A 27,138-nucleotide genomic window follows, 5' to 3' on the forward strand; every position below is an offset into this window, starting at 1 on the left:
TAATTAATGGGATCAGATGGGGAAAAATCTGGAATAGATATAATATTTTAATTCATCATGATGTTCAAATTCTATATATTTCAATTCTATACCCATTCATATTCCATGTATAGAAGTTATTTTAAATTTTTAAGTCTTTACATTTTACAAACTAATGATTAATTGGATGACATACAGTTCATAGTACTGATATTTCATGATTGGCATAAAGACACTTTTTTAAAAAGTGAGCTTTTGCAATATATATCACAAGCCACAAAGCATTCATATTCTTTGTCCTAGTAATCGACTCCTTAGCATATGAGCACAAACATTTATATAAGAGAATGTTTCTGAGAATAGTATTCGTAATAACAGCCATTTAATAACAGAGGAATAGGTTAATAGTACCTTACCTTTATGAAAGTGAAAATGTTAATTGCTCAGTCATGTCTGACTCTTCACGACCCCATGGACACTGTAGCCCGCCAGGCTTCTCTGTTCACGGAATTCTCCAGGCAAGAATACTGGAGTGGGTAGCTATTCCCTTCTTTAGGAGATCTTCCTGACCCAGGGATCGAACTTGGGTCCTCTACATGGGAGACAGATTGTTTTCTGTTTGGGCCCACCAGTACCTTTGTATGCTATATGCAGGTGTTTAAAAATCGTGTGTTAAAAGAATGTTCATCCTCACTCCATCAATATGTGTAACTATTAAGAACTACTACATACCCACCCTTGTTAGGTGCTAGGGATACTTTAGAGAAGAAAGAGGGCTCCTAAAGAGGGGCCTGGGAAGTAGAAGAGGTATAGGTGGTTTGCCTGGGACAGGAGAGGAGTGGGAGGAGTGGCAGGCCCATTCTGAAAGCCAGTCTGAGGACTTCTTTCAGTTCAGTGAGCCAGTACCACACCCCTGCTGCACTCTTTGCCCTAGGAGAATATAAAATGGGTGAGACACAGTTTTCTCCTTTATATAATGTACCATTATGTGAGAGACTGGGAAAGGACATGGTAATGGTAGGTAGAAAAAATGAAACCATATGGCTGCGCAAGTCAGATTGCTAGGAGGCAGAGAAGTGAAGTCGCTCAGTTGTGTCCAACTCTTTGCGACCCGTAGGCTGTAGTGTACCAGGCTCTTCCGTCCATGGGATTTTCCAGGCAACAGTACTGGAGTGGATTGCCATATCCTTCTCCAGGGGATCTTCCCAACCCAGGGCTCGAACCCAGGTCTCCCGCATTATAGACAGACGCTTTACCGTTTGAGCCACCAGGAGGCAGAGAAGGGGAAATTAATTTGGTCTTCCACCTTCTAGGAAAAGGAGGCATTTAAAGGACAGAAGAGAGGCACTTTTTGTTTCATGGCTATATGTCAGCTATGTTATATACATTTTATTTACTTTTCTAAGTAAGGGAAGGGAGGTTCTGAGGAGTACAGTTACCTGCCCAAAGTCTCCGGTCTAGCAGCTGAGAAAGCAGCAGAGCCTGGATTCAAACCTGGGTCTGGCTGAGCACGAATCTGTGCTCTTCACCTGTCTTCAATATACTTTAGCAATGATACATTGCGACCAGAATGTGAAGGGTATTAACTATCTTGCTAAAGAACTAGAATGCTAACACTGGGGAGAGCCATCGTTTATTTCTGTGTGATAGGCATGGTCAGTGATTAGAGAAAAAATCACTTCAGTAGCAGTAAGAAAATAAAGATATGGAGAGAGGAGAGATTTTTAGACACAGGGAGATAAGAGACTGCTGCAATGGTCTTGCTGAGAAGTGATGAAGCTTGAACTAGGGCAGAAAGATTTGAGAAATATTTCAGAGACGTTTGAAAGGAGTTAAGGTTCTTAGCTTGAGTGATGGAGTAGGTGGTGAGAGCCATACATGAGATCGAAGATGAAATGAGAGAAGCTGAAGGAGGAAATGGGTCTTGGGCATGTTGAGTTTGAGATTTTGGCTGCATTGGCCAGGCTATCATGGACAAGCCGTGTAATGTGAACTCTGAAGTCTAGTTGGTCTTCATCAGTTGCGTTTGTGTTGAGGAATAGCTTTGCTTCAAGAATACTTTTCTTTCTGACACCTGAACCAGGGGCATTTCCCAATTTGGGGGCTGCTCTGGAGAGAGAGGTGTTCAACTCCAAACCTGCCAGCTCAATGTGAGTTTCTTACTTTTCTTTCTTTAATAAAAATGACTTAACCTGCCGTTGAAAGTGTCTGAGTTATATTTTCAGCTTATTTTCCCAACAGCCTGTCATAGCACTGGCACATAGTGTGTGCTTAATAAATTTTGCCAGGTACCTTAACATAGGCTACATTTTCAAAGTTGGTCCTTTCTCTTACTTAAAGCTCTCTTAAGCTCTGTGTAGTAGCTCTTTTTCTCTCCTTTTTGGTCATTTAATGATAAATATTTTGTTTGTAATTATAAAAATAATACCATGCTCAGTTTAGAAAATGCAGAAAAATATAAAGCAGAAAATTAAAATTAAAATCCCATGTCTCAGGGAGAATTCATATTCACTTTTTTGTATATTGGTATAGAAAGTATTGAAATACAGTGTCTTTTCCTTGGGTTAATGGTTCTATTGGATGGAAGGGTAAATTTTTTTTTTTTTTAATCTAGGAGGCTTTTTTGAACTGTCTTTAGGTTGCCTCTGAGCTCTCATAGTAGCCTGTACTTTCCCTCTTAAAGCTTTTCACACATTGTACAGTATAGATCTTCAGCAGACCATGAATCTGATGAAGATCTGCACTGTGTCTTAACTTTGTCTTCAGAGCCCAATATGGTGTCCAGTGGGTTTGTGTTGAATGCATGAGAGACTGGGAAGGGTGGAGCTAAACCAGTTTCCCCAGTCTCTGTTGTGACCCTTCCCTTGTGCTCTAATTATGCCTCCCTTTCCCCATTTCTGTATTGTGAAACACATATGTTGCCACACAGTGAAACTGTATGATGTGATCTTTGCTTATTGCTAGTTGCTTTTTAATAGTTAGATGTTAGCTCTTTGGAATATTGCTTGCCTTGATGTGTGATGAATACTTTTAATCCTTTGGTCACCTTTCTTTTTTTTAAATAAGTTAATTACTTTCTATTATGTTGATGGATTGTTTTATGTTTTAGATGATTCTCTCTAAATATTGCAACACAGGGACTATTAGATAGAGCTAACTGCCACCACTTTGAGTTTTTTCTGAAGAGGCTCCTTATTAAAAAATACATAATTTCAAGGTTTGTGCAAGGCATTTTTCCCCAGTCATCAATGCCTCAAGATGGAATTAGAAGATTAAAAAGATAAAGTGCTTTATTCATTTAATAAGTATGTGCCGTATTTATTCTCATAGTTTTCCCCACACTTGCTATTTCACTATGAAATAGAGGGTACCATATAACTATCTGCTTTCATTTCCTAGACAATGATGACTCCTTGCAGTCAGATGACAGTGGTAGTGATTTCCAGAGTTGCAGTCCCCCCTGGTTCTCCTTGGGCAGCTCCTTAGAATGCTCCCTCTCGAGGAAACGGCAGTGTTTTTGGCATGTTTTTGAGAAGGAGCAGGAGACAGGTGTCCAGGCTTGGAGAGTGGGGACTGATTCTGTTTAGGATAACTTTAGTGAAAGAGGTGCTAATGTTTAGAGTGGTGGCTTTGGAGTCAGACAGACATGGATTTGAGTCCTGGCTCTTCACTTTGGTTATGGGATCTTGAGCCAATGACTGTAGCCTTGTAAGCCTTGGCTTTCTCTTTTATATTATGAGGGTAATGGTAGAACCCTACCTCTTATAGTGATTGTGAGAATTAAATAACTTAGGCAGACATTTAGCAGAGTTTAATGCTTAGCTGTAAATAAATGTTGGCTCTTATTGTAATAATAGGTTTTATTAATAGGACTTCTACAGCATCCATCTTTGGCCTCATGTGACCTCTAATAGACTTGAGTAATAGAAATGGGTCTGATTATGAAACTTAGGCCCTTTCTAGACACTGCACTGCATTTCTAGAGCACTTTATAGTTTACAGAGTACGTTCACATTTGTCATTTCATTGAATCTTTGTATCTTGAGATACTGTGATTCCTATAGCCCTTCAGTTCCAAGTTCTTCCAAGAAAGGAGGAGGAATAAAGAGAAATAAGAAGGGAGAGCAGTGACAGCAACTAGGGGGTCTGAGAATGAGTTTGAGAAGAGAGGGGTGAGAGCGTGTATAAACCTAGTCCAGAAAGATTGCAGCTGTTTTCATTTTAACCTTTGACTGCCTAACAAAATGACACATGCTGTTTAGAGACATCTTTGCTAGTCATTGAAGTTATTACTTCCAAGCTAAAAACTGTGTGTGTGTGTGTGTGCACACACGCATGTACACGTGTGTGCATAAGAGAGAGAGAGCTTTATGTAGGAAAATTATCTTTTGTATTATTTGTGTTTATAACATAGAAGGAAGACAATAAAGAAAAAAAACAACCCTGTGGATCTAATATTAGATGCTGGGTTATATGAGAAGTGGAATTTCTCTTAAAATGTCTGCTATACTGCTTCTATGTATTTCCTTACCCTAGTTCTGATATTTTTTTTCCACCTTTAGATCGATACAATCCTATAGAGGGCGTTAAAGATGGAACCAGTTGATTGCTCAAGTCCCTCCATCTCCATCTGCTACCAGGAAACAGGCCCGTAGAAGTAGGACAAGTGGGATGGATGGAAGAAACTAACATTTATTGAGTTCCTACCATGTGTCCCAGCAGGCATTTGAGTCATTCATGCATTCATTCTGTAGCTGAACAGATTTTTTTTGGAGAGTCCTCTGTGCACCAGGCACAGGGCTAGCCATTGTGTACAGAGCAGTAAACAAAGCAAACATTATTACGGCTGCCCTCATGGGAGCTCAGAGGCCAGCGGGGAAGGCATGCACTGAAGATGCACGCAAATAAATATGTCATACCAAATTGTTAAGCGTTCTGAAGGAAATGAACAAGACAAGAGTGAGAGGTCAACTGTGGAAAGGTCTTCTTTCTATAGGATTATCAGTGGAGGTTTCTCTAAGGAGGTGTCGTGTGAGCTGAGTCTTGAATAAGGATACCAATAGTAGCAATCCTCACAAGAACTCTCTAGCGCATCCTATCTTTGTCACCTTATGTATGAGAAAGAGGAAGAGTTAAGTAACCAGCCCGAGGCCACATGCTAGAGAATACAAAAGTCGTAAGAAAGAGCCTCCTAGATACCTGAGGAGCACTCGCAGTGGCCTTAAGAGGGGAAGAAGCAGTCGAGGCACACATTCAGGACGTTCCTAGAAGGCCAGTGTAGCTGAAGTAGGTGGGGGAAGAAAGGCAGGAGATGACACTGGGGGGTTAGGCAAGCGTCAGATCTTGCGGTGCCTTGTTGCACACTGCGTGGAGTTTGGATTTCATCCAGAGTGTCATAGGAGCCACTCAGACAGGAGTGTAACGTAATCAAATTTGATGATGCAGTTTAGTATCCACAGATTCAGCAAACTGTGGATCGTGCAGTACTGTAGTCTGTATCGAGTGAAAAAAATCACTTACAAGTGGACCCTTGCAGTTCAAACCCATGTCATTCAGGGGTCCTCTGCAATTTTCATCTATTGGCAGTACATGAGGGAAGGACAGGGGCTGAGGGTCAAGAGGCACGGTTAGTGGGAAGTGTGAGGAGAGAAGTGTGCAGTAGTGTTCTCAGGTGGGGTGCAGGTTGGATCAGGAGATACAGTAGGCTTGCTGTACAGTGCTGAGTGTCTGAGTTTTATCATCATAGGACTTAAAGTAAAATCCATCTGTACGGTTACGTGATTTTTCTCCAGTGTTTAGCTGAGGAATGCAGACGGTTGGGGTCAAACAAGATTGATGCTCTGCCGACCGTGTCCAGGGGAGTAAGAGCGTATTAAAATTGTATTTGTGGAACTTCCTGATGGTCCAGTGACCAAGGCTCCACACTCCCAGTGCAGGAGGCCTGGGTTTGATCCCTGTTCAGGGAACTAGATCCCACATGCCACAGCTAAAAGATCTAGCTCACGGCAGCAAAGATCCCATGTGCTGCAGTTAAGACCTGGTGTAGCCAAATAAATAAATAAAAATATTTTTACAAATTATATCTGCAAAGGAATGATTATAATGGCTGTAATGGCTATGTAGTCTGGGGGTGGGGTGTTGGGAAATAAGGGTGACTGATAGATAATTAAGAGCTGGTTCAACAGATTATAGGTTACAGAATTTGAGGGACTTCTTGAATAGATGAGGTGGAGGTATATTAAAGTATATTCAGGTTTTCACCTTGTGGTCTAGTGGTTAGGATTCGGCACTATCACTGCCACAGCCCAGGTTCAGTCCCTGGTCAGGGAACTGATATCCCGCAAGGTATGTGGCAAGGCCCAAATTTAAAAACAAACTAATTAATCTAATTAAAAATTTTAAAGTGTATTCAGTGAGTCGGTGTTCTGACCTGGGATGTTGGTGGTGTTATAAATCTCCAATGTACCCAGTACAATCAGTGATTTGAGGAGTGGATGGAAAGGCGTTGGGAGTGACATGGTCTAGGGATTGAGAGCCTTGGGCATTGGACAGATTGTGCTTTTAGAATGATGACAGGAATTGGGGTGGGAAAGACTGTCCAAGAACTCAGGCCTTAGTGAGGGAGCAGGACGAGCAAAGGCTGGTGGATAACAGAAACAGGAAAGGAGAGAGAGAGGATGGTGTAGTTGGGTGGCTGGGGTCTCAAAGGAACAGGGGTTTTTGTAAGCAAGGAGAATTAATAGTTTGGAAATAGCAGGACCAAGAATACCTACCCTGCCTGCTGGCCTTAAAGGTTTGGAGGTTAAAAAGAACAAAGCAAAACAGTCTTCTGGACAGTAGAGGAAGTAGTATCCTCATGACTGGCAGGTTTCAATTACGGCAAAGAGGTGGAGGAATGTTTTTTAAAAAGAAGTAATGATTTATGGGGAGTTTGCTGATTTGTGCAGGAGTTCCAGAGGGGAGTGGACGGTTTGGGAGGGAGGAGAGAGAGGCGTGGAGGAGGGATTAGGAACATGTAGGTCAGTGTGAGTGTGGCGGTTAGGGCAGTCATAAGACCAGAGACCCTTGAACTTCAGTTCAGATGAGTGAAGTAAAGAGATGTACTGCATAATGGAGTTAGCCCCCCATCGTCTCCGAGAAAGAAAGCACTTGGTTCCAGTACTGCTAAATGCTTCCTCAGAGAATATGGCGGCTTAGCCTAAGGTCTCAGGGAGTGATATAGCAGTTCTCAGGGAGGGCAGCTGATGCCAGGGTCACTCTGAGTAAGCAGCAGAACAAGTCTCCTGACACCAAGCATTAGGTCTGCCCACCACTCTGATTTGTTCATTTTAGTTGTAGTGCTCATTTACCTCGCTGCTGGCAGAGCTGGATCCATTCGAGCAGCAGAAAATTCAAATTAGAAAAAACAAAAACAACAGAACTCTTAAAACTGTAAACAACGTTTCCCCTTCAGGACCACCCCAGGCTCATCAGTTGGTCTGTGCCCAAAGAATGAGAGCGCGGGTCCTGAAGGGCAGGCGTCGTAGCCCAGTGGGGTCTGCATGACCGGAACTCTGTGCTTTAGCCTCACACATGTGCTCTGTCCACAGGGTCACGTGGGCACAACAGCGACCAAGAAGATCGATGTCTACCTCCCCCTGCACTCGAGCCAGGACAGACTGCTGCCGATGACGGTGGTGACTATGGCCAGCGCCAGGGTGCAGGACCTCATCGGGCTCATCTGCTGGCAGTACACCAGCGAAGGACGGGAGCCGAAGCTCAAGTAATCCTCCCTTTTCTCAGCAGCTCTGGTTTCTGGCTGTCTCCTGGCCACCCGTGCTGCCCTCTGGGCCCGGCCAGTCTTTCTAGGCATTGGCCTGGGAGCCAGATGTCGACACTGATCCAGGCCAGGCTGCTCACCAGATCTTGGGCCCGTGTAACTCAGGCTTGTTATCTCAGAGAGTCTGCCTGCCAAATAGACCCAAGTTTATGAATCCAGACCCAAGGAAATGCCTTTCCAAACCCTTCTGTGATGCTTGCTGATTTTATAAAAGGGGCGTGGACGGTAACGGGAGGGAACTCGTGTTTGTTGAGCAGGGATCGTGAGATGGATGTGGCGCTGGACGCTGCATACCTGATTTCTCATTTAATTCTCCCACTTCCTGGGAGATGAGCATCGCAGTTCTTGTTTAGCAGAGGAGGTGGCTCAGGATCAGAGTTGTTCTTTGCTGATGTTTACACCTGTGGGAGAAGACCCAGTCAGAATTTGATTCCCAATCTGTTTGATGCCATGATTTTTACATTATTTCCCTTTGATCTGAATTATAGTTTTCTTTGTTATCAGTCAGTGGTCCAGTTTTTCCCTAGACTCCATTCCTCATTAAACTGTTACATTAAAAATGCAGTGCTTGAAAGCAGAGTCTCTGTGCTTGTTCTCCGTAACTTAAAGTCTAAAGTGGCTTGCTGCTCTAGTCCTCCCATGCTTGAATGTCTTGTCTGACAGGCCTCCTCTCTAGTTTCAGGTGCCCTTCCTACCGTAGGGCTAAATGCAGTGGGTGCCTTCATTTTGAAAATGGATTCCCATGAAGGCTTTTTCTTCTCGCAGTTTGAGTTAGAATGGTCCAGTCTGTCGTGTGTGTGTTTAGGTACATTAAATTTGTACTTTAAATCTTTCTTTCAAGTTCTCGTTGACAGTGCCTTCCACTTTTCCTGAAAAAATTGTAGATATAAAGATAATCCTTATTGTTCCTAAGGCAGTAGGAAGCCTTTCCAACCAAGATATCACATAGGCTCAGAAAAGGGTTGAGTCTGCAGCTGTACTCAAGGCTCAGCTACGGTGTTGTTCCTTTTCAGCATAAACTGGAAACAAGCCCGTGCTAGTGACTTTATAAATGTTGTCTGAGTTAATTCTTAGAACATTGCTTGATGTGGGAACTGAAACCAAGAGAGGCAAAGGAACTTGTCCAGGATTACACAGTGAGCTGAGCTGTGGCATACAGTTTACAAACAAGGAAACTAAAGCATGGAGAGGCTAAGTAACTTTTCTGTATTACATTGTAAATGGTAGAACTGGTATTTAAACCCAAGAATTTCTTTTTTTTTTTAATTGAATAAATGATTATTTAAATTCTATAGTACTTTCATGGAACTCTGCTCAGTGTTATGTGGCAGCCTGGATGGGAGGGGAGTTTGAGGGAGAATGGATACGTGTATATTTATGGCTGAGTCCCTTCACTGCTCACCTGAAACCATCACAACATTGTTAACCAGCTGTACCCCAATTCAAAGTAAAAGCTTAAAATTTAATAAACAAACTCTATCAGTTCAGTTCACTTGCTCAGTCATGTCCAACTCTCTGCGACACCATGAATCGCAGCACACCAGGCCTCCCTGTCCATCACCATCTCCTGGAGTTCACTCAGACTCACGTCCATCGAGTCCATGATGCCATCCAGCCATCTCATCCTCTGTCATCCCCTTCTCCTCCTGCCCCCCAATGCCTCCCAGCATCAGTCTTTTCCAATGAGTCAACTCTTCACATGAGGTGGCCAAAGTACTGGAGTTTCAGCTTTAGCATCATTCCTTCCAAAGAAATCCCAGGGCTGATCTTCAGAATGGACTGGTTGGATCTCCTTGCAGTCCAAGGGACTCTCAAGAGTCTTTTCCAACACCACACTTCAAAAGCATCAATTCTTTGGCGCTTAGCCTTCTTCACAGTCCAACTCTCACATCCATACATGACCACAGGAAAAACCATAGGCTTGACTAGACGGACCTTAGTCGGCAAAGTAATGTCTCTGCTTTTGAATATGCTATCTAGGTAGAGCTGTGCAATTTTAGGGAGTTACACACACATGATTTCACATAATTCCATAATAACCCTTTCTTTCCCTTCCCCTATATTGCACTCTCTTCCTTCTCCCCACTGGTAACTACTGTTTTGTTCTCTGTATCTGTAAATCTGCTTCTTTATTGTTTTGTTGTGTTTTTAGATTCCACATATGATGATGGCATATAGTATTTGCCTTTCTCTGCCCTATTTCACTTAGCATAATGCCCTCCAAGTCCATTTATGTTGCTGCAAATGTCAAATTTTATTCTTTCTATGGCTGAGTAGTTTTCCATTGCGGCTTCCCTGGTGGTTCAGTTGGTAAAGAATCCACCTGCAATGCAGGAGACCCAGGTTGGATTCCTGGGTGGGGAAGATCCCCTAGAGCGAAAAATGGCAGCTCACTCCAGTATACTTGCCCGGGGAATCCCACAGACAGAGGAGCCGGTGGGCTACAGTTCATCGGATCACAGAGAGTTGGATATGACTGAAGCAACCTAACACATGCAGGAAGATGACGTTGAGCATCTTTATGCTTATTTGACATCTGTCTTATTTTATGAGCTCTCTGTTCGGGTCTTTTGCATATATTTTAGTCAGGTTGTTTTCTTCTTGTTGAGTTAATTTTAAGAGTTCTTTGTATATTTATCAAATGTGTTTCTTGTAAAGACTTTTCTCCCAATCTGTGGCTCATGTTTTTATTCTCTTAACAGCAGTTTTGGCAGAGCTGAAGTTTTTAATGTTAATGAACTCCAAGTTATCAAATTTTTCATAGATTATGCTTTTGGTTTTACAGCTAAAAAGTCATCACCAAACCTAAGGTTACCTGCTTTTTCTCCTGTGTTATCTTCTAGAAGTTTCATAGCTTTGTGCTTTACATTTAGGTGTGTGATCCATTTAGAGTTAATTTTTGTGACAGATGTAAGGTCTGTATCAGGAATTCTTTTTTTTTTTCATCTTAATATCCAGTTGAAAACCCAGCCTTTCTGCACTGAGTTGCCTTTGCTGCTTTGTCAAAGATCAGTTGACTGAATTTGTGTGGGTCTATTTCTGGCCTGTAAGATTTTTTTTTAAAACATTCCTTAATTTATATTCCTCTGTCAGGTTTGAGTGAAACACTATCTTTTTAGGAACACCCATTTGTAAAAGAAAAATAAAATTCAGTGAGGTTTCACCCTGTCAAGAACTTGAGATGGGAAATATGAACTTGTTCTTGATACAAAACCATGTTTATATTACTTCATAGGCAATTTTAAAGATTTGTATGAATAATTTTGAGTAGTCTTATTTTTTTATGCAATTTTAATTTTTTCATCATGTATTATGACTCTTGTACACTAGAGTGGCCTTTCCTTGCCTTCTTCTTTTCACTTGTCCCTTAGACATTCAACATATTTCACTGGTCTCTAAATTCTGTTGCCCTTCATTAGGCTATTGACAGATGAACTACTGAAAACTTGAAGGATTTTTCTCTAGTATACACAGCTGGATTAGTGTATTTACTGTTATCTCAGTGTTCAGTGGGTGAAAGTTTCTGCCTGTGGAGCAGTCCTGTTCAAATGAAATACAATGCAGTCACCTCACACCTGTGAGAATGACTGGCCTCAAAAAGACAAGATAACAAGTGTTGGGAAAGCCGTGGAGAAAAGGAAACCCTTGTGGCTGTGGCTTGGGATGTAAATTGGCACAGGCACTATGGAAAACAGCATAGAGAGGTTGCTTGGAAATTTAAAATAGAACTTCCATATGATCCAGCAATCCCACTTCTGAGTATATATCCATAGGAAATGCAAACAGGATCTCAAAGAGATCCCTGCGCTGCCAAGTTCATTGCAGCATTGTTCACTATGCTGCATTGTTCACTATGCTGCAACTCTTAAGAGTTCATCTATTAATGAATGGATAAAGATGGCATGGTGCATATATGCACACAGTGGAGTACTGTGCAGGCATGAGAAAGAAGGAGGTCCTGCTATTTTCAACAATAGAGATGGATCTCAAGGACACGATACTAGATGAGATAAGTCAGACAGAGAAAGACAAATACTGTGTGATAGCACTTAAGGTGGCATCTAGAAAAGTGAACTCATGGAAACAGAGGTTAGAATCGTGGTTTCCAGGGCCTAGGGTATGAGGAAAACGGGGAGATGTTGGTCAAAGGTTATAAACTTTTAACTGGAAGTTCTTGGGATCAAAGTACAGTGACGTTCAGAAGTGTCACTTCAGTCCAGCCTCTCACTCCTGTCTGACTCTTTGCAACCCCATGGACTGCAGCACCGCCAGGCTTCCCTGTCCATCACCAGCTCCTGGAGCTTGCTCAAACTCATATCCATTGAGTCAGTGATTCCATCCAGCCATATCATCCTCTGTCTCCTGCCTTCAGTCTTTCCCAGCATCAGGGTCTTTCCCACTGAGTTTTAAGCCAGCTTTTTCCCTCTCCTCTTTCAGTTTCATCAAGAGGCTTTTTAGCTCCTCTTTGCTTTTTCCCATAAGGGTGGTGTCACCTGCATATCTGAGATTATTGATATTTCTCCCGACAATCTTGATTCCAGCTTGTGCTTCATCCAGCCTGGCATTTCACATGATGTACTCTTCATGTAACTTAAATAACCAGGGTGACGATATACAGCCTTGACATACTCCTTTCCCAATTTGGAACCAGTCCATTGTTTCATGTCCGGTTCTAACTGTTGCTTCTTTTCCTGCATACAGATTTCTCAAGAGGCAGGTCAGGTGGTCTGGTATTCCCATCTCTTGAAGAATTTTCCAGTTCGTTGTGATTCACACAGTCAAAGGCTTTGGCATAGTTAGTAAAGCAGAAATAGATGTTTTTCTGGAACTCTCTTGCTTTTTTGATGATCCAGCAGATGTTGGCAATTTGATCTCTGGTTCCTCTGCCTTTTCTAAATGCAGCTTGAACATCTGAAAGTTCACGGTTCACGTATTGCTGAAGCCTGGCTTGGAGAATTTTGAGCATTACTTTACTAGCATGTGAGATGAGTGCAATTGTGCGGTAGTTTGAGCATTCTTGGCGTTGTCTTTCTTTGGGATTGGAATGAAAACTGACCTTTTCCAGTCCTGTGGCCACTGCTGAGTTTTCCAAAGTTGCTGGCATATTGAGTGCAGCACTTTCACAGCATCATCTTTCAGGATTTGATAGCTCCACTGGAATTCCATCCCCTCCACTAGCTTTGTTCGTAGTGATGCTTTCTAAGGCCCACTTGACTCCACATTCCAGTATGTCTGGCTTTAGGGAAGTGATCACACCATCGTGATTATCTGGGTCATGAAGATCTTTTTTGTATAGTTCTTCTGTGTATTCTTGCCACCTCTTCTTAATATCTTCTGCTTCTATTAGGTCCATACCATTTCTGTCCTTTATCATGTCCATCTTTGCATGAAGTGTTCCCTTGATATCTCTGATTTTCTTGAAGAGCTCTCTGGTCTTTCCCATTCTGTTGTTTTCCTCTATTTCTTTGCATTGATCACTGAGGAAGTCTTCTTATCTCTTCTCGCTATTCTTTGGAACTCTGCATTCAGATGGCTATATCTTTCCTTTTCTCCTTTGCCTTTTGCTTCTCTTCTTTTCTCAGCTATTTGTAAGGCCTCCTCAGATAACTATTTTGCCTTTCTGCATTTCTTTATCTTGGAGAAGGTCTTGATCCCTGCCTCTTGTACAGTGTCATGAACCTCAGTCCATAGTTCTTCAGGCACTCTGTCTATCAGATCTAATCCCTTGAATCTATTTCTCACTTCCACTGTATAATCGTAAGGGATTTGATTTAGGTCATACCTGGATGGTCTAGTGATTTTCCGTACTTTCTTCAATTTAAGTCTGAATTTGGCAATAAAGAGTTCATGATCTGAGCCACAATCTGCTCCTGATCTTGTTTCTGCTGACTGTATGGAGCTTCTCCATCTTCAACTACAAAGAATATGATCAATCTGATTTTGGTATTGACCATCTAGTTATGTCCATATGTAGAGTCATCTCTTCTGTTGTTGGAAGAGGGCATTTTCTATGACCAGCACATTCTTTTGGCAAAACTCTCTGAGCCTTTGCCCTGCTTCATTTGTACTCCAAGGCCAAACTTGCCTGTTACTCCAGGTATCTCTTGACTTCCTACTTTTGCATTCCAGTCTCCTATGATAAAGAACATCTTTTTTTGGTGTTAGTTCTAGAAGGTCTTATAGGTCATCGTAGAAGCGTCCAACTTCAGCTTCTTTGGCATTATTGTTTGGGGCATAGACTTGAATTGCTGTGATATTGAATGGTTTGCCTTGTAAACGAACAGAGATCATTCTGTCATTTTGAGACTGCACCCAAGTACTGCATTTTGGACTCTCTTGTTGACTATGAGGGCTATTCCAGTTCTTCTAAGGGATTCTTCCCCACAGTAGTAGATATAATGGTCATTTGAGTTAAATTCACCCATTCGGTCCATTTTAGATTCCTAAAATGTCAGTGTTCACTCTTGTCGTCTCCTGTTTGACCACTTCCAATTTACCTTGATTCATGGACCTAACATTTAGGTTCCTGTGCAATATTGTTCTTTACAGTATCAGACTTTATTTCCATTGCCAGTCATAACTGGGTGTTGTTTTCGCTTTGAATCTGTCTCTTCCTTCTTTCTGAAGTTATTTCATTCTTCATTCTTTCTGGAGTCACTTTTTCTGAGACGTCTTTCAGTTCAGTTCAGTCGCTCAGTCATGTCTGGCTCTCTGCGACCCCAGAAGTCTTTAAGAGTCCCAAGTGTTTGGTGCTAGCTGATGCTGCTTGGTAGTAATCATTTGGTGATATGTGAGCATGCCAAAGCAACACCTTCAGTTCACTTCAGTGCAGTTCAGTCGCTCAGTCGTGTCCGACTCTTTGCAACCCCATGAATCACAGCACGCCAGGCCTCCCTGTCCATCACCAACTCCCGGAGTCTACCCAAACTCATGTCCATCAAGTCGGTGATGCCATCCAGCCATCTCATCCTCTGTTGTCCCCTTCTCCTCCTGCCCCCAATCCCTCCCAGCATCAGGGTCTTTTCCAGTGAGTCAACTCTTCGCATGAGGTGGCCAAGGTATTGGAGTTTCAGGTTCAGCATCAGTCCTTCCAATGAACACCCAGGACTGATCTCCTTTAGGATGGGCTGATTGGATCTCCTTGCAGTCCAAGGGACTCTCAAGAGTCTTCTCCAGCACCACAGTTCAAAAGCATCAATTCTTTGGCGCTCAGCTTTCTTCACAGTCCAACTCTCACATCCATACATGACCACTGGAAAAACATGTTGCATGTCATTTATATTTTAATAAAGCTGAAAAAAATGTATATATAATACAAGTTCCAAATGTAAGCCACATTTACAATTTTAATTTTCTAGTAATCACATATTTAAAATGTTTCCAAGAAGTGAAAGTAATTTTCATAACTTAGTTTATCTAACCCTTTATAGGAAAGATTATCATTTCAATATGTAATTGATATAAAAATTATTAATGAGATGTTTTTGTTATATTTGGGGTCACGCTGTCAATATCTAGTGTTTATATGCTATTTACAGCACATCTCAGTTCAGACTAGCCACGTTTCCAAGAGGCTTCCCCAGTGACTCAGAGGTAAAGAATTCCAACTGCCAATACAGGAAGCTCAAGAGAGGTGGGTTTGATCTGTGGGTCAGGAAGATTCCCCTGGAGGAGGAAATGGCAGTCTGCTCCAGTATTCTTGCCTGGCAAATTCCGTGCACTGTGGCGTCTGGCAGGCTACAGTCTGTGGGGTCGCAAAGAGTTTGACACAACTGAGTACACGCACACACACGCGTTATAAGGGCTCAGTAACCACAAGTTTGGAAAGTGCAGCTGTAGAGTATAGCAACACATGATACAGCCACACAGCGGATCTTACTGTGGATTTAGTTTATTCTCATGTAAACTCAGCTACCTAGAGTCCTTGGGAAACTTGGTGGACCTTGTAGATAGCTGAGGTTTATCTCATTCAATATTGAGGTTTCTTTACTTTTGTAATTTTTCATAGAAGCTCTCTAACCTGTGGTAACATTTTCATCTGCCTTCTTAATCAGTATATAACATAGTGGCCAAGGGTACGGGATTCAAAGCCATTGCCTGGGTTTGCATTCTGGCACTGACCATCAGGGTGATCTTGGATGAATTATTTCAGCCTGTGTTTTCCTGTGGGTAAAATGAGGATAGGAACTTCCTATCAGGGTAGTTATAAAATTAAAATGAGAAAATACATGGCAACTGCTCCATAAATGTTTGTTTCTGTTGTTGCTAAATACTGTAACTCCAGCATCTAGTACTGCAACCAATACTAGTGTTAATTCAGCAGTAATAGCATATTTTAGCCCTTTTCTGAAAGCTCACATAATTGTGCCATGCTGTGAAACACTGATGCCTTCATGGGCTTATCAAAGTATCTAGGAACATTTGACTTTATATTCTATGTTTTCTGACAACTTTGCGGTTTGAATTCTTTATACTCCCTATACCTCGCTGCTTTTTTTTCTGTCTGTATCTCCACCATGGTGTATGTACTCTTCTCCCATTTCTTGATTGCTGCTTCTAATTTATACTCCTTAGAGTCATCACAGAGAACTCTTTACCTAAATAATAACAGCCTGACGTGCCCATCCCATTTTGACCCCCAGCTATGTTCCCATACATTCTAACACATCACATTCTTTAACTGGCAGCTTCTTGACATACAGCTTCTGCTTCTGCCATTTCCTAAGAAACGTCTTTCTCACTCTTCTCTTGATACCCTGCTTAATCTCAAAGACTTAAGTCCCTCATCATTTCTTCATTCAGCAAATATTTATGGAGTTCCAGACCCTGGGTATCAAGGGTATCAAGGATAAAATGGAGAACAAGAGAAATGCAGTTGGTGCACTCAAAAAATTTACAGTTTGGTGGGGAAGAAGAAATTATCAAGTGTAATAGCACTTTGTAACTGGCTCATTTCACTTATCATTTGTAGTCATTCATGCATTCAGTAAATATTTATTGAGTGTTTTCTATATACCAAGCATTTTGCTGGGTGTACAGTGGTGAGTGGAATAAGATACGGTTTCTCTTCCATGAATTCCACAAGCTAGTGAAGGATACGGGCACATAATTCAAATAATTAAACCGAATTATGTTCGCTTAGAAGCTGACTTAAGTGCTCAGCAGGGGAGGAATACCACTGTGAGAGCATCACCTGGGAAAAGGGGTGTGGGGCAAGTGGGGGAGTTCCCTCAGAAAGTGAGGCCCAAGGCATTTGGCAGATTTGGCAGCGATGCTGTGGCAGGAGGAAGCGTGTAGTGGTCAGGGGACTTGAAGACACAGCAATAGAAAGTGACCCAGAAGGAGCCCAGACAGAACTATATGAAGGTCTTGCTTCTGCTTAAAAACTAGTGGACATTTCTCCCTAGAACTTTACCAGGGAATTTAGATTTAACTATTCCTGTCTGAGGTTGCTGTGGTTTGACAAGTCTTATGATGTTATTTATCAGTTTTACTTTGCATTTATGGGGGATGTGTTTTGGAGAAAAGGAAATCTTGGGAGTCTTAAAAACCTTTAACTCTGACTTCAAAGAGCTGAACTTCTGACTTCAAAGAGATGAACTTCTGAGCTGCAACCGTCGGAATCTTTTTCTCTCTTGCTAATGCCTGACGTACTCTTAATATTGATTCTCACCAAACTGAACACAAAGCTCATGTGTTGCGCATTCTAGACATTTCAGAATCATGCATTATTTCATTTTTCATTTGAAAAGAGCAAACATTCGTCTGTCTCATGATCATACTTTAGTGTGTTTTGCATTTTCTGAAGATAAGAAATGGATTTCTACATTTGGTAGAAATCTGTGGTGCTCCCTGGAATGCTCCTGAATTTTCATTTATGAACTAAATGCCATCTATTTATGGGCTTACGGCTCTTTCTCTTCATAAAAGCAATACTGCCATTTGAACATAAAGTGAATGTCAGTCACCAATTCAGTGAGATAAAATTTTGTACTGAAAAATTTAGCTTTATTTGATAAGATATGAATAAGCAAAATTCATTTAATTGTACTCATTAAAGCTTTGGAGATAAATATTTCCCCCCAAAGGATTTCTCTTTGACAGCAGGCTCCATTTTACATCCATTCATTATTTAAACTTTGATTTCTCTTTCAAACTCAATGGTACTTCAAAGGACCTGCTCTATCCATGACAACCCAACTCTTAATATTAAGCCTCTTCTTGTAGATCCAGTTGTCCTGTATTGTTTGTGAGTGTTTTGATCATTCTTCTCCCTCTGGTAGGGAGGGAGACGCAAGACTCTTGATGGATAGTTAATTCAGCTTCTGTGTAATCAGAAACTTAAAAGTGCTAGAAGAAATTCTGGCAAAATGAGACTCTTTCTCCATACCAGACACTGTGCAATTAATTATGTCGTTTAATCCTTATCAGACCCTGTTGCAGTCGTTGTGGTTATTCCCTCCTTAATTCCAAAACCTGGTAGAGTAAATGACCACACGTGTGAATCAGGCTGGCTATGCTCAGAGTCTCTAGGACGAATGATTTTCTCTTTGTACTGGAGTGAGAGGATTGCCCAGCCTTCTTTGTCTTGTTCCATATTTCTAAATTGTCCACAGTAAGAATGTGTTACCCTTATCAAAAATTTAGTTAAGTATTTTATAAAGAAGGGCTTCCCTTGTGGCTCAGCTGGTAAAGAATCTGCCTGCAATGCAGGAGACCTCGGTTCGATTCCTGGGTTGGGAAGATCCCCTGGAAAAGGGAAAAGCTATCCACTCCAGTATTCTGGCCTGGAGAATTCTATGGATTTTATAAAGACAGGAAAATGAAAGTTATACATATATACTGTGGGACATCTGGAATGTATAGAAAGTTAGAAAGAAAAAAGTGCTCATTGCTTGAATGTTAACATAATCTTTATAAACATTTTGGTCCCTTTTCTTCTAGTCTTTGTATATGTATGTAATTGAACATTTTTACATAGTTGTAATAATTTCTTATTGTTTATTTTTTTCTCCATAAAAAAACTGAGATGCTGGTACTCACATCTTGATTAACTGTAAGAATGCCTCTTTCATTTTCTCTTTCTTCTGGGCCTTCTTCCTTGTCTTGAATTGCAATCTCTACACATGTGCATTGCCTTGAAAACCCCACTTGGCTAACAGATATCAGTGTGACAGCAAGAAAAAGAAAGCCTTATTACTTCTCCTCTTCTCATTAACACATGCATCATTAATAATACCCACTATGTTTTTTTCATGGGTAGAGTGATTCAGGCTACACATCCATATATTCATTCATTTAACAAATATTTGTTAAGTACCTTATAAATGCCAGCCATTTTACTCTAAAGTGAGAATGCAGAGACAATAGAATCCTTGCTCTCTAGGAGAACATAGATGCATAAATAAGAAAAAGAGCAGTGTGGTAAGGTATGTGCAGAAGTAACAGCCAAGTTCTGTAAGAACGCAGGGGAGAATAACTTAAGATCCAAATGATTCTCCTAAGGAAATCGAAGCCTGTTATGAGTAAGAAAATGAAACTCAGATTTGGCCACATAGCTCATTCTTGTTTGTGATAGCATTAAACCGCATCTGACTGGAAAACCCTTCTTTTCACCAAACTGTCATGAAGAGGTACGCCATTTTCATCGTCTTGGAAGCTCTAGATATCTATAGTTGGCATATTTCTGAGTCAAGGACCTAAAGCTGCCTCTCTTTTTCTCTCCCCACATCAGAATGCCACTAAATTCTGAAGTGATCAAAGTGTAATGAAAGAGAAGTAAGGAGACCTGAGTTCTCTGGAAACCGATTTTGCCACCATTTAATTAGGGGATCATGGCACCTTATTCTTCTTGGAAATAGGCATCTGTTTCCTATTTGTAAAAGCGAGGAGGTTGAAATCAATCTCTCTAAGCTTCTAATGTTTTATAAATATGTGTCATGGTTTCCTTTTCCTTTTTAGTGTATGTAGCATTTCTGTAAGTTTGTAGGAACAAGGACCTTGGGAAATCTTGACACACCATGGCGTTGGCAGAGGGGTAGATGGGAGTGAAGAGTGAGGGCTCTTGACTGCCTGAGTTTGAATCTCAGCTCTGTCTCTTACCTGCATTTAGTCTTGAACAAACCACTTAACCTCACTGAGCCTCAGTTTTGTAATTTGTAAAATAGTAATAATAACTCACACAGTTGGTGGGAAGATGGTGTGAGCTCATGTGTCTTGCAGTGTCTGACACATAGTACTCAGTGAATATAGCCAATGATACCAGTGGCTGTTGTACCTGTACTAATTTGGAGTCCTAAGGCAGTTTTAGAAGTCAGAATGCCACAGTAGCTTCTTTTATTCACGATTCCTGTATACAGGCACAGAGAAACCAATACCCATGCCTAGCATATGGAGTTTTAGTCATTTCCCCCCTTATATGTTCAATTACGGGTTTGGTAGGGGAGCCTTGTTTACTGCTAAACTTTGCTGATGACCCAGAGAAGACTTCCATTAATTTGTAAAACTGGGTAAACTATCATTCTTTTCCTCGCTGTGTTCTCAGTGCTCAGGACAGACTATAGCATAGCCTAGGCATTTTAGTTGCTTTTTGAATGAATACGTGATATCACACTTTATATTCAAGAACTGGGGCAGAAGAGCACTTGGCGCAGTGAGTCTTTTGGCTTTCAGAGCTTAGCCTGTGACATTTGCCGAGTTTGTTTTGAGGGGATTTGGGGGCGTCCCATGACAATCAAAGCAGAATTCTTCTGACACCAATGTTTGGCTTTCCGCTTTGATCAATAGACTTATTATTTGCCCTTGAAACCTCTGTGGTGCTAGGGACTCACAGACATTCCTCAGGATGATTTACACAGCAGTAAATAATCTGTGCTGTCCATTGCTTGCTTCATCAGTGTCTTCCCTGTTCATAAACTCCTGGAGGCTCAGTGGGCCCCAAGGCTAGCGAGCAGCAGACACATTCACTCCAATTGGCACATAGAGCATGTCGCCCAGTTTCACTGTTGCTTTGTTGCTCTAGTAAGCATCCACGATTTGTCTTCATGGGTTGACCTAACCGTTGAAGTTATTTTCCGTCAGACTTTATTATCATTACTTCCATTTATTTTTCTACCTCTGTTACATGCTAGGCACTACACATATCATCTCATCGAAACTTCACAGCCACCTCTGGGTAATTGTACCATTTTTGTAGAAGTGGAATGTGAAGGAGATGAAGCTTATTCTCTGAACTCACATAGCCCATGAGCAATGCGGCTTCAGTTTGAACTCAAGTCTCTTTGGACACAAAGCCCTTAGCTATATTACCTTATGATATTTTCCTCATCCGAAGGGCTTTCTTCTAGTTCTGCAAGTGTTTTGTGTTGAAGTTGGTAACCTTTTGCAAAGATTGGTAAGTTTCCCATACCATTCAGAGATGAATTTTTAAAAATTTTAACAGCATTGTGAACGTATGAAATTTATAGTGACAAACATAGCCAGATTACTTTCTTGTTATCCATCCATTTAGTAAATTTACAGTTCCCATTAATTTTAATCTGTCCTTATTACCTGTTTTATATAATAAATCTCTCTCAGTAATGACAGACTGAGTATAGATCACCTGAAGTAGGCTGTCTCTCAATAAGCAGAGTTGCAGCTAAAGATTTGTGCATTAATTGGGAAAATTGCAAATCAGGTAGTCAGTGAAATAATTCATTGTCACATCCAATCAATAAACTTTGTAAATCAACTCATTTAATTCAAAAAATGATCTATATAGATCAAGCAACCAATTAAACAATTACCATACACTTTGCAATTAATTAATTTAAGCATCAATCATATCATTTAAACTCCAAATTTAAGCCATAGAATTTAGACTCCTACCTCCTTGTGAACTATTAGGTTCAAATTCTCAGTGCTAGCAGATTTGCTGTTTCATGATTGAACTTTGGTGCAGGGTATCTTCAAGTGTTTTAGTTATTTCAGTGTTAAATTTTCTTTATGTTGGTGCAGTTTCCCACTCTTTTTCAGCAAATTGACTTTTTATTTTCCTCAAAGGAGAAGGAGTGTCAATTCTAAACTGGGCAGAGCTGGAGTCTGGGAGTACTGACTGGACGTTCTAGGGAAGTGAGACAAGTCCAAAAGTGTTGATAGTTGAGAAGCTTGGTTATCTACATCAGGATAAATTGGGTCATTTGCTTTTACTGTGTTAAGTGTCTTTGGTGTTTAGAATCAGATCTATCAAGAGAGCCTGATATTCTTCAGAAAAAGGAGAACTGTAAAGACTGTCTCGGTTACCCTGAGCACTTCTTCTGAGCTAGAGCACAGATATTTTCTTAACCCTGAACATAAATCAGAGGCCTCTGACTCCCTTCAAATAATTTTTCCTCCTTTATAGTTTTGTTTTCTCTCTTTTATGATATTTATTTTATTTACGCTTATAGCTAATTTAGTACTTCCTTTCCCCTGCTGCTATTCACTAAACTTCCTTTGAGGGTCTATACTCAATCTCATCTTTGATCCCAGGCGTTAAGTCCCATGTCTTATATATAACAGATGCTCTGTAAATATTCATTGGAAGAATAGGAAAGTCGCTCAGTCGTGTCCGACTCTTTGCGACCCCATGGACTATAGCCTACCAGGCTTCTCAGTCCATGGGATTTTCCAGGCAAGAGTACTGGCGTGGGTTGCCACTTCCTTCTCCAGGGGATCTTCCTGACCCAGGGATTGAACCCGGGTCTCCCGCATTGTAGGCAGACGCTTTACCCACTGAGCCACCAGGGAAGAATAGAGCAGTATTAACATTCTCATTTCACACTGTGTCTCTCCCCCTTTGCACTGCCGTGTATGTGTTTTCTCTTTATCAGAGGAAGCAGGGTTTGGGAGATGTCACTGTATCCAGGCTTCAGGGTGAGGAGCAGCAGTGTCCCGGTTGGCTTGCCATCCTCCATACCTCTGGTCTCTGCATCCCTCCCATACTTTGGTGTTCACTTACCTTTTTGATTTTCCCTACAGTGACAATGTCAGTGCCTACTGCCTGCATATTGCCGAGGATGACGGGGAGGTTGACACAGACTTTCCCCCACTGGATTCCAACGAGCCCATTCATAAGTTTGGCTTCAGTACTTTGGCCCTGGTTGAAAAGTATTCGTCTCCCGGTCTGACATCCAAAGAGTCACTCTTTGTTCGAATGTGAGTACTGATGCTGTTACTTATCTCAGTATCTTACCTCTGCCTTTTAGGGTTTTGGACTTGATTTTGGTTTTCTTATCAAATGAATGATATTTGGTATTTGGAGAGTCAACATGAAATGATGACTTCCAGAGAGATGGGGACAACATTTGCATTGTATTCCAATCCACTGCACCTGGAGTAAATTGTATTAAGTCTGTCTCAAAAGTTGCGTCTGTGTACAAAAGCCTCTGGAAATATTGGGGCACTTCAGACTCTATGAAGGAAAAATTTGACGTTTTCCTCTTTCTCGTCAAGGAATCCAAACTGAAAATGTGTGTTGCAATCACTTCTCTTTTGTGATTTAAAATATTTCTTTTTCTCTCCAATTTTGTTCAAATCAAATTTTATTTTCTTAGTTGCTCTCCTTTAGACTGAGCAGAGGTTCTTAACCTTATCTGTGCCTTTGGTAGTCTGCTAATGCCTGCAGAAGCCCTTCTCAGAAAAGTGTTTGTGCAGAGAACAATATTCACAGAGTACAAGAAAATCCCATTATATTTAAATAGTTATCAAATTATTAAACAAATTTGTGATATAATTAAATGTACTGGCTTTATCAATACATTAAATGACAAGATCCAGAGGCAGGTCTAACAGTAACTCCTGAGGCCTTTCGTTTCAAGATAGTAATAGGTATAAATGGTACTTGAGACATCTGCCACAGCTGTAATGACTCTATCTGTGGTTTCTGTTCATGACAGCGTCACCAGTACTGCTCATAGGACTGTGATTTGTTGACCACCTTCTTAATTCCAGGAAATGCTGAATATCAGAAGTTAGTTAAAATTAAAATGTGGTTTTTGTCCACTCGTGTCTATAGAGCACCTGAGTCTTACACATATGTCCTGGTTGTTAGGGGAAAACCTGCAGTGTCTTCTCAGTTTAAGCTTTTCTAACAGAGGCCGTGACACTGCCCCTCCTGGCCATCTCCTGGGGACAATAGTGGTCCCTTTAGCACCCCCTGCTGTTAGTAACCAGCGAATGCACTGTCAAGAAGAGGGATCCCTTTAGAGGCCTTTCCCCTGTCTTTTAAAAGCATATTGCTTTTGTTTCACATTTTTTACTAAAAATAGGATTATGCTACCTAGGGTATACGAGTATTTTGGATATTTCTACCCTTGAGCAAAGAAAGAAACCTGAGTGCCTTAGAGTGAGCCGGGGGTAGCTCCTCATAGTCATTTCATCCCTACCATGAAGTCATGTTTGGTGTACATAGCAAAGATTTTTTCTTCTTTTTACATTTTGGAGGCACTAAAACAACAACTTTAAAGAATATTTAAAGTAGTTTAAAACTTATCCAGGGATTCCTCCATCCCTATATAATTATTTTCATTTTTGTATAATTATTTCCATGTGTATATATATTACACTTTCAGTTCTAGCATACATATTGTGTCATTTTTACTTAATATTATATTCCAAATATTTTGATATCCATTCTTAATTCCTGCAATCTACATTTATTATGTAATGTCTCAGACCTTTGGTAAAAAACCTGCAGCTGCTTTTCTAACAAACTGTTTATCAGAAAAAATTAAGGAGCTACAGAAACACTCATTTTTATGCTGTTCCTTTTTGGGCTTCATGCAAAGACAATTCTGTGTAAATGTACAGTTGACTGTGGTTTGGAAATCTGAAAATCAGTCCATCCTTATTATAAAAAAAATTTTTTTACAATTGTAATTATATTGATGTTCATATTGTATAAAATAACTCATTTAATAAAGTAGTACTTTGATTTTGCAGGAAAAAAAAGGACAGCCCCTTATTCTCATGGAGCTTTCTGTCTAGTGGGGTGACAGTTGTCAAACAAACCATTCAAATATGATGAGCAATACAACAGAAAAGTGTATGAGACGAACTAGATGCCTGTCACAGGGTGTTTTAGATTATTTCCTTGATTTGGTTTTAATAAGGGACTCTTTAAAGATAGTCCTTACCTATATCCTTTTTGTTTCTGTTGAATAACTTCCTTAGGAAAGTTCCCTCTGAGTAGGATTATTGGTCAAGGTAAAAAACATCTTCAGATTCTCACTTTGCATTGACATACATAGCCTTCTGAAGATGTATCCATTACAGTGCTACCAATAAAATTCATAAAACCGTCTTTTCAGTCTTACCATCACAAAATGTGATGTGTGCATGCTCAGTCACGTCCAACTCTTTGCAGCTCCATGGACTATAGCCCGCCAGGCTCCTCCATCCATGCAATTTTCCAGGCAAGAACACTGGAGCGAGTTGCCATTTCCTGCTCTAGGGGATCTTTTTGACCCAGGAATGAAACCCACATCTCTTGTGTCTCCTGCATTGGCAAGAGGCTTCTTTACCACTAGTGCCACCTTGGAAGCCCTAAGATGTCATTAGGATTTTTTTTTTTTTAAGATGTATGTAGTGGAATTTCAGTAGCAGTAGCTTCTGCTTGGAATTCTGTTTATTAATAAGTCACTAGAAGCATTATTCTCATTAGCATACAATTTTTGCTACGTAAATACTAACATGTGATCATAGTAGTCTTTTGATCTGAAAGTCCTTTCTAAAACAAGCGGTTTAAAAAGGAAAATTTAATTCTCCTGAAACTTCAGTGTTTGCCCAAAGTTGTTTTATTATAATGTTACTTAAACACATACAGATGTGAAATGCTAGCTACAAATTCCATATCTTTATGCAACTGAAACAAAATTATAAATTAAATGCAAATAAAACTATAGCATTAATAAAATACAAATTAACAACATAATGCAACAGATGATGTTTTGTTGAAATTAAATCAGTGATGTTGGGTTTAATGGGTGTTAAATGTTTTACTTGTCAACTTGAATTTTTGATTTTCATAAGAAACATCAGATTATCATATTATTATTTGTCCTTTTAAGCAGTGAGTGTATTTTTAGGTGTTAGTCCATTATTTTAATGGGTCAGTTGACTTACAGTGCACACCTCCCCAGTTTTAAATGCTTTTTAATGGAAGAATAAAGAACATTTCTGCTAGGATACCCAGCTTATGCCAGTCCTGCTCAGGACTACCCTGTTTTATTTAATTTATTTATTTCAGCCATGCCATGTATCCTGTGAGACCTCTGTTCCCCAACCAGGGATTGAACCTGGGCCATGGTAGTGAAAGCCTGGAATCCTAACTGCCAAAGAGATGACTTTCCCTGTTTTAAAATGAGAAGTCCTAAGTCCAAGAGCTCCCCACTCCATCCTGGGTAAACCAGGGTGATGCGTCACCTTACCTTCTGCTGTTGTTAATTAGTGTTTCTGTAGATGGGCTGTCTGCCTGACTGATCCTGTGCACAGTGAGACTTGTACACCCAGAACATGAATTCTTCAGAGATCAGCAAGTCTGGTCCATAAAGAGCCTTGTGTCCACTTCTCCCATCACTTTCTCTATTCTAAGTTTGTGCATGCAGCTTGCACTGCCATTTCGCCTTTCTGCCTCTATTATTGATGTTAAATAACTAGCTGCTGGAACAGTCTCCCAAATCCTACCATCGTATCCCACATGTTGGCAACCTAAAGGATGAGATGGTAAATATTTTAGGCTTGCAGGCCATACAGTCTCTGTAGCTCAGTTCTGCTGTGGTGGTGTGAAGGTAACCGTAGACAAATACATAAATGTCTGGGTGTGGGCTTGATTGGTTGACTCTGGCTTTGTATGTTTTGGCTTCCCAGGTGGTACTAGTGGTAAAGAACCTGCCTGCCAGTGGAGGTGATGTAAGAGACATGAGTTCGATCCCTGGGTCAGGAACATTCCCTTATTTCTTGTTCACCTCTGTCTAATTGAAGGTTAAGGGGCTCTTCCAGGTATTTCTCTTCCAAGTATTTCTCTTCCAAGCAATGACTCAAGGCTCCCCAGCTGGATGGAGAATGGGAAACCTGGGAAACTGGGAGTGGCCTGTATCTTTATCTCTCTATCACTGTTTCAGTCACTATATACATCTATCTGTATAACTTTTTGCTGTTCAGTGAAAATCATACATACATGATTTTTATTGAACTAAAAGCACTATTTTTAAATTCGGAAACTCAAGAGAGCCTGTAAATGCATTTTTTGACCTTGGGGGCTCTTGAACCTCGGATGGGAAATACTGCTGTCAGAAAATTAGCTCAGGCCCTGGTATGTA

At 40.7% G+C, this 27,138-nt stretch overlaps 1 protein-coding gene across 19 annotated transcripts in view; it reads left to right on the plus strand.

Annotated features, from left to right (window-relative positions):
- The window catches only part of MAPKAP1 (MAPK associated protein 1), a 240,055-nt gene that overhangs the window by 108,390 nt on the left and 104,527 nt on the right, over positions 1-27,138 (plus strand). For all 19 annotated transcript variants that reach the window (XM_042245202.1, XM_027965752.2, XM_042245212.1 and 16 more), the window contains 2 exon segments: positions 7,569-7,741; positions 22,799-22,975. In XM_042245202.1, coding sequence (XP_042101136.1) covers positions 7,569-7,741; positions 22,799-22,975 — 350 coding nt within the window.

The sequence above is a fragment of the Ovis aries genome, chromosome 3 (assembly GCF_016772045.2).
Source record: "Ovis aries strain OAR_USU_Benz2616 breed Rambouillet chromosome 3, ARS-UI_Ramb_v3.0, whole genome shotgun sequence".
Lineage (NCBI taxonomy): Eukaryota > Metazoa > Chordata > Mammalia > Artiodactyla > Bovidae > Ovis > Ovis aries.